This window comes from Thermobia domestica, chromosome 4, assembly GCF_964235325.1.
Source record: "Thermobia domestica chromosome 4, izTheDome1.hap1.1, whole genome shotgun sequence".
Lineage (NCBI taxonomy): Eukaryota > Metazoa > Arthropoda > Insecta > Zygentoma > Lepismatidae > Thermobia > Thermobia domestica.
This window is the reverse complement of record NC_137457.1, coordinates 269,277,611-269,289,049: the sequence shown is the minus strand read 5'-3', so window position 1 is coordinate 269,289,049 and position 11,439 is coordinate 269,277,611. Positions and strand designations below refer to the sequence as shown.

Sequence of the window (11,439 nt, the reverse complement as noted above, 5' to 3'; positions counted from 1 at the left end):
CGATTTGCTGAGGTTCTTTCTTATGACTTTAAACTTCATGATTCTCTACTCTCTATTCATGAACATGGACTAATTAAATGAAAAAAGAAAAGAAAAGGAAAGAAAAGAAAGGCGGAAAACCGAGATGTTTTTGCTATACTGGCACTTGCAACCCTGGACTTGATTCAGAGACGTGTTGTCGCTGTGATACTATTAACGTTCGTAGGGCGGCGTTAGTGTTCCCCCGCGTCAATCTAGGTCTCTGACGGCGACGGCGCTCAGTGAAACTCGCTAGATAGAATGTATATACATACGGTAGTGTGTCGTACGAGCGTTAGCAGCAAGGGAAGGCAAACCTCCGGACTGGGTTTTAGCGATACGAAGTTGCACGCTACATTTCAGTTCTGCAGAGACCTCGCGTGGAGTTGGTCGCGCGTAGAAACTACCGTGTAAACTTAACCTAGTGGGCAACAAGTGCCGTGCTTATAAAGATATACGTGAACCCTTCTTGGACAGGTGTTTGAACTCAGTGTTAAGAACAAAAATTTACATAGTACACCATTCACTTTTTCTCTTCTTTTATGAAAGAAAGAAAAGAAAAAAAAAACGTTTAGTCGAAACATTTGTTTAAAGAAAATATCGAAGTGTATGAAAACAAGTCTGCAACAAGTGTTCTAATTGAAAATCGCTATGACCTGCCAAAACCTAAATTACTAACGAAATCTAACGAATAAATAAATAAATTAAATAAATATTTAACTAAAGGATATAATGTAGTATCCTCAGAAAGATCTCCTTTCTGGAAATTTATTTTAGTTTTCTATCTTAAAAAGTTCAAGGATGTGAGGATACCAACTTTCTTCCAAAAATTTCTTGAATTCTCTTCGTTCTTTTCCCTCTGGTATTTACTGTAAATTCTATTTGTTTTTGTTTTCGTTTATTTGGATTGAATTTATCGAATGAAAACAAATATATATATATGACATGTTTTTTCTTGTTTGTAGAGAAATAGTGCAATGACGTGTATCCGTAGATAGTGTATTGTTGTGAGTGACCGCTGTGAAAACAGATTGTTTTAACACATAATGAAGAGTGACGCTTTAATTACAACACAAATTATTGCCTTGACCTTCGTCGCTGTTGTGACTGGTCATTTTAACCTCTTCATTAGCCAGAAAGAAGTAAAGAAGCTAATGGGTAAGTACTTATGTTCTTTTTTCTTTTAAAAAAAATGAGTTTAACATTCATTAATAAATGACATAGATGAAACAATACTTGATACTACACCAGACAGAGTTCTTTCAATAGAAACTACTACACTTTTCATAACAAGATAGCAATTTCACGGCAATTTTCCCCCAAATCTAATTTCGTAGACAACTTTGGGTGTACCTTGACAAAGAACTATGACCATCATTTTTTTTTTTAAGTTTAATTACATGTAGTCAGTACATCAGTTTCTCTAGTTTCTAAACCGGAATTCGCTACCTCTTAAGAGTCTTCTTCCCGGCGAAATTAAAATACTGCTAATTTTACAGTAATTATGTGATATCTTCAAATAGATAAAAGATAATTGAAATATGGAACAAGAAGAGCACCCTAGACAACAATATTTTGCGTGAGGTACCGTTATCACAAGTCCCCTAGTGGCTTTCCGTTTTCAAGTGTTTAGAAACGCGAAAATAAATGCCGATTTTCAAAATGGCTCGAAATCGAAAGCAGATAAGTGAGTCGTGATAACGGTTTCTCATATAAAATAATATTGTCTAGGGCGCTCTTGTTCCACGTTTCGATTACGTTTTATCTATTTGAAGATATCACATAATTACTGTAAAATTAGCGGTATTTTAATTTCGCCGGGATGAAGACTCTTAATTTAAGTAAGCTCGTCAATTGCCTGATGATGTCCGGGAAATATAAAAAACAAATTCAGTCCCTCACCAAAACTCCAGGCCGGAGGTTCTCCACGAACTATTTGGGGTACATGAGAACGCTTACTGGTATAAAAATAGTTAAAATTAACCGTGTTAATGTTCTTATTGTTTTCAGAGAGTTTATTTTTTTTTAAATAATGCTTTATTATATAGCTGGTCAAGTAAGAATGTTATGTATTTAGGTTCACACACGTTGCAATTTTTCTAAACTTTACCACAATTTCTTTTATTCTTTATTCGTTTGGACAAGTGCATTGCAACAAATTGTTCTTAAAGTATTCGTAAGACTGTATGTTCTAATTTGTAACACATGATTAACACGCTTGCCAGTTTTGGATTCGCCGTGGAGGCAGAGCGATTTTCGGTGTTCATTCAAGAGTCCTCGGACGTTAGAGGGAGTTGCGTGTAATAAGTAGCGAACTCGAACGTCAAGAAGTTGCGTCAATGAGAGCTGACCACACATTATTTAGTCAGTGGTTGCATCATAAGGACCCCGTTAATCTCGTGGTATGCGCTGCTACAGCTAGAATGAGAACTCGTAAGACGACAATCTACATACTTCTTAACTCAACAATTATTAAAAGTCAGGAGTTAAATTTTTAGTTACGTAGCTGCAAAAGGTGGTCTCTATTGTCTCTGCTGTATTCAATTGAAAACTATTTCAAGCTCTAGGGCACACGCTAGCTAAGTGGTAGAGTGCTGATCTCTGGTACGACGAGATCTTGGTTCGATCCCCGACCATGTCAGCATTTGATAGATAACATCATGCTCGTGGGTCATCTCAGAGTTCCGTTTCCTACCACATCTTCATTCTACCATTTTTTTTTAAATTGATTACTACCAGGTGATAACTGTGAAACGTTAAAATAAAGATTTACTTTTCTCACGTTTTCTTTTAAGATCTCGTTCAATAGGCTTTTATATATTGTCATGCTATATAGTGTTCTTCATAGGACACATGTATCCCCACATAGCGTAGTCGGTAACGCTCTCGTCTTTGATGCAAGCGGTCCCACGTTAGATTCCCGGTGGGGACGGACACTCGGTCGTAAAAATAGGAAAGGTTTTTCAGAGCAACCATGTTGAGTGAGTTTTCCCTCGGTTTTCCTCATGCATATCAGGCAAATGCCGGGATGGTACCTAAATCCCAGGTCGCTACCTTCCTTCCCTTTCCTCGGGTGACGACTCTTTCATACATGACAGGCTAACATGGACATAGATGCCAAAAGCCCAGAAATCTAGTTCCTAATCCTAATCATAAGGCATATGACAAAAAAGAGAAAATATCAGTGTTGCACATACAAAACATGAAAATTTAATGAAGAATAAATTACCTCAGAAAATGCTTGCACGTTAACGATTATCCTGTTCCATGAATGCAAAACAAAGAAATGTTTCAGTTTTACGTCACATGTTTATACAATAGAAAGCTGAGGAAAATAGGTGATACATGAAGGTGAATGATTACGAAAAACGGTGGAGTGCAAATGTGGGAGGAAACGGAAGATCTCCTTACAAACTCACGGATAAGATGCTGTCCTCCGCAAACGCATACGACCTGGTATCAAACCAGGCAAATCTCTCACACCAGAAATGTGTAGTTTATCACTAAAATACCATGGGTGACTTCCGTAAAATGGAATTCCGCACGGAACAAATATTACTATCGTCTTATTCGCAATTAACTGTTCTGTACTTATTTTGGCCTTCTGCACCAGATCAAACTCACGACTTCATCTCTTTCCCAGAGGTGCAAATGCATTAAGAAATCTGTTTTTGATTCCAGAATGTTGTTACTGTTTAATGAAAAAAAAAGTCCAAAGATTTGAGATATCCCAAACGATTGATCTCTTCGAGCTTAAAAAAATAATATCATCATGATCATCATAGGTATTCTACCATTATTGGCAGATCATTTGTCACAACTGAGAACCTTTCATGCTCCACGGTATTCAGCTAATCTCTTCATCTTCAAGTACGACTTTTCTGTTCTGATATTGCCAATCAATTGTAGTCTTCTTTGCGCTCTCCCTCTCTTTCCTGCCCACATACACTGTAGTATGTCTCTCATGATATAGTTTGTTCTTAACCAATGTCTCAACCAATTTCTCTTCATTTTCTTCATACTACATAAAATTGTTCTTTCCTCCTCCAACACTTCTAATACCCTCTCAATTGTTTTCCCCTCGACTCAGCTAATTCTTTCCATTCTTCTCTACCTCCAAATTTCGTAAGCTTCAAGTGGTTTTTCATAACTTTCATGTAATGTCATGTTTCTTCCCCATACAGTGGATACGCCACACGAAGCTTTCTATGAGTCTTTTTCTCAACTCTTTTTGATATGGATGAATATGAATCCTCATGCGTGGTTTTCGAGAAAATTGACAGTTTTCTTTTCTAAACCCAAAAATTGCTCTGTACGATAAACACGCCTCCTGTCAAAATTAAACTAGTACTGAAGTACACACTAATCAAGCTTTTCGTTATTATACTAAAATTACATTATACATTATGATTAAGATGAAACTGATGCTGGTGTATACACTAACCAAACTTTTCATTATGATACTAGCAGAACTACATTATACATTAAGATGAAGATGAAATTGATACTGAAGTATACACTAACCAATCTTTTAATTTTAATACTAGCAGGATTACATTATACATCATTATTAAGATGAAACGAATACTGAAGTACACTTTCACCAAGCTTTTCATTATGATACTAGCAGAACTACATTATACATTGTGATTAAGATAAAAGTGATACTGAAGTATACACTAACCAAGCTTTTAATTATGATACTAGCAGAACTACGTTACACATTATGATTAAGATTAAACTGATACTGAAGTATACACTAACCAAGCTTTTCATTATAATACTAGCATAACTACACTATAGATTATGATGAAGATGAAACTAATGCTGGAGTATACACTAACCAAACTTTTCATTATGATACTAGCAGAACTACATTTACGTTCTGATTAAGATGAAGTTAAAACTGAAGTATTCAGTAACCAAGCTTTTAATTATTATACTAAAATTACATTATACTACTGAAGTATACACTAAGAGAGCTTTTGATTAAGACCTTAGCAAGCTGTCAGTATTATCTGATCGTTCCAAAATTATGATAAACACCCTTAAAATGTAATTTTTGTATGATTATAATATTGACCAAAAGTAAGACATGTAACAGTCAATAGCCTCACATCAAATTGAACAACGTGGTGTGCTTGGACTAAATTCTTATGCGCATTTTTTGATAAAATGAACGAAAACTAATTTATGTGGCTCTAAAAATATATCGTTCATTGCTAACCTGATGCTACTGATAGTTTTTATTTATTATTTATTTATTTATTTATATTCTCTATATTAAAAACATACACCCTCAAGTAATATATTGTATCTACTGATATTTGATTTGTTCTAACAATGACACACACATACTCCTAACAATGACACTCACGTACTCCTGATAACGACATTCACATGCTCCTAACAATGACACTCATATATATTCCTAATAATGTCACACACATATTCCTAACAATGACACATACATACTCCTAAGAATGACATACACACACTCCTAACAATGACTTTCACATGCTCCTAACAATGACATTCACATATTCCTAACAAAGACATTCACATATTCCTAACAATGATATTTACATACTCCTAATAATGGCATGCATACATACTGCTAACAATGACTCACACATGCTTCTAACAATGAGATTCACATACTCTTAATAATGACACACACATACTTCTAACAACAACATTCACATAACTCCTCACAATGATTCACACAAACTCCTAACAATGACATTCACATGATCCTAACAATGACACGCACATACTCTTAACAATGACATTCACATGCTTCTAAAATGATACGCACATACTCCTAATAGAGGAATACAGTATAATAATAATAATAATAATAATAATAATAATAATAATAATAATAATAATAATAATAATAATAATAATAATAATAATAATAAATAGATCTGCAAGTAGACTTTTTTGTCTTAGCCATATTTATTTTTTTAATGTTTATTGGACTGAATAGTAACGTAAACGAATATATCTGGCTTTACAACCCATGAAGTGGTTTACCTATTAAATAATATAGCTTGAGTATTGCCTCTTAATGCTGGGTCAGCATTCGAAAGAAAGAACTGATCTATATAATGTATTCCGAATAGTAATTGAACTCTTGACTATACTCACGCTAATGAAATTACTCGTACTAGCCAATCAGATACGCGAGACCTTATTAAATACAAATTCCCTCGTGGCTAACCGGTTAGCACACGCATCTTTGGTGTGGAAGACCTAGGTTTGATTCCCGACAGAAGCTCATGTGGTTGGGATCTCAAGTTAAGCTGTAGGTCCAAGTCTCATACAGCCTCGCCGCTGAAAGGAACGCTAAACCCAAAATCAAATCATTAAATATAATGCACGGGAAATAATTTGAAGTTTCGCGATGCATTAATACGCATAAAGTCATCAAAATTTGGGTAACATTTTTCTTCATATGAAATGTTAAAATGCATTAAACACTTGTGCAAATTAAACATGCGTCGACTAATGCCCTTCCTGTTTTTTTTTTTTTTTTTTTAAGTTATGTAATAGGCTTATATATACTGTATAACACTTTGACTACCAATTTTTTAAATGAGAATATTCTTTTATATGTATATGTACGACTCCTTTAATGTGGGATATTTCTGACATCTGTACATAGTTTTGGAAACTAAACACAGTCTCCTAGTTACATCTGAACAGATAGCAGAACAACATGTATTTTGTTTCTAGAATTTTCTTTAGAAAATCCCAACTATGTTTGAATTATTCGCATGGGACATGTGTCCCGTTGGTAGTGAAAGGGTTAATATATCCAACAGCTCTGAGAGCATGATAACACAATGATAGACTGCTTTTCTCTGGTGCATAAGGTCCCTGGGTTCATCCCAGGCGAATGAGGTTGTGGCGGACAGTTTCGTATTTGTGATGTGTTCTTGGAGTTCTATCGCTTCCTTCCACTTTTTCAATCCACCATTTCATAATCTCTAATTTTCATTTATCCTACAGGGTATAATCAATAAACGAAAAATGTAGATTTTATTTTCTTAGAACTTTTTAAAAATTTATTTTATTAATTAACATGTTTACGTAAACTCATAAATAAACAGTACGTTTTAAAAACATCAGTCAAAAAGAAAATAATAAAATAAAAACTATTTTTTATGTTTCAAAAATGTGGATCATGTGATGTATATAGATCTTTTAAAAAGTTGATTAAAATTCACGTTATTTCCGTAGGTTTCCATATTATTCCAGAAATTTTCTTCCGTTAGCTCAAATGTTCATCATTACAATAATTGCTCATACAGTTTTTCCAACAACTCTTTATTATCCAATAATTACTCATACAGTTGTTCCAACAATTCTTTATTATCCAATAATTGCTCATGCAGTTTTTCCAACAACTCCTTATTATCCAATAATTGCTCATACAGTTTTTCCAACAACTCTTTATTATCCAATAATTACTCATACAGTTTTTCCAACAACTCTTTATTATCCAATAATTGCTCATACAGTTTTTCCAACAATTCTTTATTATCCAATAATTACTCATACAGTTTTACCACTCTACTAGTAGTAGTAGCAGCAGCAGCAGTATTGCAGTGAACTTTTGTGTAAGGCGAACGCTACATTCTAATGTACGTAAATTAGCTATTTTTTGAGGAAATAGTCCGAAAAACGACATACCCCACCAAAAAAATTACCTCTTCTCTACTCTTCCAAGGGAGGCCAAGGTTCGATTCACGGCGGGAGCTCATGTGGTTCGGATTCCACGTCTCATATACTAGGGTCACTACGAAAATTTTGAGATGTAAAATAACTTACATACTTAAAATCAGTTTAACACTTACATTTTCTCAAAGTATTCACCATTACACTGTACACACTTTTGCATGCTCGAAAACCACTTTTGGAAGCAGTGTGGCCAGTCTTTTTCTTCAAGTGTTGAAAGTTCATTCTCGTAAGCCACTACAGCTTCTTCAGGGCTGCAAAATCTCTTCCCACGCATGCGATCTTTGATCCTGGGGAATAGAAAAAAATCACACAGGGCCAAGTCAGGGCTATACGGAAGATGAGTCATAAGTTTGACTTCCGTAGATTCTAAAAACTGAATTGTGATGTTGCCCGTGTGTGCGGACGCGTTGTCATGATGAAGCAGGATCCTACGCAATCCAGTTCTTGGACGCCGTTCCCGAAGCTTCTGGAACACTTTTGTTAGGCAAACAGTGGTGTACCACTGAGCAGTAACAGTTCTGTGTTCTTCAAGTGGAACAGTTGCAACATGGGCAGATTTGGAGAAGAAAGTTGCGACCATCTTCTTCCCCACACTTCGCGGTCGCTTCACTTTCGTGGGTGGATTTTCGTCTGGAAAGATCCAAACTGTAGACTGGCGTTTACTTTCAGGGTCAAATTGATAGATCCAAGTCTCATCACCAGTAACAATGTCAGAGATGCGTCGAGAATTGCCTCCATGAAATCTTGCAAGCATTTCTTCACACCATTCCACACGCATGCGCTTCTGCTGTTCAGTCAAAGTGTGAGGCACCCAACGAGATGAAACCTTCCTGAGCCGAAGATGATCATGAAGAACTTTTGTTACTGCTGACGATCCAATGTTCACTGTAGATTCAATGTCCTTGAAAGTTGTTCGAGGATTTTCTCGAATCATTTGTTCCACAGCGACAATGTTTTCATCTGACACAGCTGTTGCCGGACGTCCAGCTCTCTCTTCATCTTTAAGCGATGTCCGGCCTCTTCTCAATTCACCAAACCCCCGAAAAATTATAGCATGGGAAGGAGAAGGTCCCCAAATGTTCCCTGCAGACGGTCAAGGCTTTGTGTCTCGTTCAAACCACTTTTGAAATCGTAAAGGATCATTGCCCAAAAATGTTCCCTTTCGAGCTCCATTCTAGACAGCCGAATACTGCTCACATCAACAAACAAGTGAAAGCGATACGGCCACGCCGATAAGCGGGGTGAGTTGAAACTTGTTTCGCTTCTTCGCTCTGGATACCACTACCGAACGCAATTGTTGGAATTCAAATACTGTGCCACAACTATGCGTATCTCAAAACTTTCGTAGTGACCCTTGTAGTCTCGCTGCTGAACGGGATGTTAAACTCAAAATCAACTCTACTCTTCCAAGATAATATGTATTCTAGGATTACTTATAAACTAGTGATCAAGGTCATCTGAATGCTTTACCTATAAAAAATTTAAATTTATCTTTACATATTTTTTTTCTGTTTCAAAAGAAATGAGATTGTAAATTTAATAATAAAGTTCTATACGCGCATAAAATCTAAACTAAATTATTATGAACTGTTAACGAGAAAATCAGGATTTTTTGTTTTTCAATTTTCACTCTGTAGTAAACTATTTATCTTATTTTCGATTCCATGTTTTTGAATTCAAGCTGTGTGGTTATGTAGAAACAGAAAGAGATCTGCTGTATATACTTTAAAATGTTTTTTTCGGGTAGGGGGTAATTCATGCTGGAAGATTTGTTATGCATAAATCAGAAGCATAATTTTCCCTTACCCTTACAACTAATGGAATGAAATAAACTGAAATCTGTTGTTTCATGTTGTGTAGGTTAAAGGGAAAAAATGAAATGAAATATTTGTTTTACGTCCTACGGTTATACTGGCTAGGCTAAAGGAAACGGTGATGGTGAGAAATGAGTGAAACGATGAAATGAAAAAAATGGGAGGAAACCGGAGAACCCCGAGGAAACCCGCGCACACGGTGTTTGTTCACCACAAAGTTCACTTGACGCGAGCTGTGTAGGATGTAATAAAAATGAATGATTATGGAAGAGTTAGTGGAATGAGAATATTGGAGGAAATTGAAGAATCCTGAGAAAACACACAGCCACAATGTTGTCCGTCACAAACTCACTTGATGTGGAATCGAACTAGGGACGCCTAGCACCAGAGCTGAGCACTTGATCATTGGGCAACCGTGTGTCCCCTTACCCACTGTACCTTTACAATTAACACTTAATGATAACATATGACAATTCATCCGGATCCATAACACACATCTCAGCTGCATCAAAGATGGAACTGTTCTCTGTAGCAGAACCAACATTCAAACATTTTTTTGTTCCATTTTGTATTAAATAATACATTGTACTTAATTCAGTTGTATCTTACATTAAAACAATCATTGAAGATCGAGTACAGATTGTGACATATAATATTCAGCGTGCTTTTACGATCATGAATGATAAGGTCACGTGAAATTCATATTAAGAGTACATTGTTCATTATTACAGTTATACAGTACTTGTATTTTTTATATTATTTTATTATTATTATTATTATTATTACAGCAATTGCAATGAGCATTGAGGATACATTGTATCTGATTAGTTACCAACGTATGACACAATTACACCAATAACGAGTTCACGAAACTGATGCAATACAAATTCCATGCTACTTTAGAGAAAAGTAATATTTTTTGTTCAAATTGCAATCAGTGAAGTGCCTCTGAATTAATTACGTGAGCAGTAATGATCAGATTAATTCTGTTTTAGCTAATTACGTAAAAGAAAGAAAGAAAAAATCGTGTTTCAAAGCCTGAAGTTTTCTTTTTATCATTATTAGGAATCAGATGTTGTAACCGTATATTCATAACAATCTGTTCGTTTTGTCTTGTCTCAATTCTTCCGTTTGTTAATCAGAACAAGTATTATAAATGTTTCATTCTTCAATATAACATTTTTTTTCATTGCATTTATATTTAAATTATTGTTTTTAGGTAACAAAAAAGTATGATAATGAATTCGTATTTGATATAATTAGCTAGTTTTACAATACTTTCAGTAATCTTGAAAATACATACGTTATGCTTTATGACTCGCGTACCGCATTAAATTCCCAAATCCCATTCATTTACTTTATGCTTGTAATGATTTTTCTTCTACAATGGCCTACAGACAGAAACGGGGTATTTTTTTTTCCTAAAGAGGAAAAGATAAAAAAAAAAGCCAATCAGCTTAGCGATCCTAATATCGCTTTGATATTAATATCGATCATTTTGAACATGTTATTTCTCATATTTCCAACCCCCATGACAATGGGAAGAAAAGATGGACTTCGGCGTCGGAAGTATTACAGTACATTTTAACGACCCCGACAACTATGAATTTAGCACTCACATTGGTCATTTTAGACATGTTATTTTTCACGTCCTCCAACCCCTCACGACGATGGGAGTTAAAGTAGAACTTAAAAGTCGTCGGGAGCGTTACTATTCCCCTCAGCGACTAGAAATACTATAAATTTGACACGAATATTAGTCATTTGGGATATGTTATTTTTCACACACCCCAGCTCCCACACGATACGGGTTAAAGTTGGATTTGAACGGCATCGGGACTAGTATTGTTCATCTCAG

At 35.3% G+C, this 11,439-nt stretch overlaps 1 protein-coding gene across 1 annotated transcript in view; it reads left to right on the top strand.

Moving 5' to 3' along the window:
* The first annotated feature begins 217 nt into the window (after window positions 1-217).
* Window positions 218-11,439, top strand: part of LOC145683121 (tyrosine-protein kinase Dnt-like) — a 554,239-nt gene continuing 543,017 nt past the window's right edge. Inside the window, exon 1 of the mRNA XM_081754483.1 lies at window positions 218-1,176. Coding sequence (XP_081610609.1) covers window positions 1,065-1,176 — 112 coding nt within the window. The 5' untranslated portion in view covers window positions 218-1,064. The remainder of the gene's footprint in view (window positions 1,177-11,439) is intronic.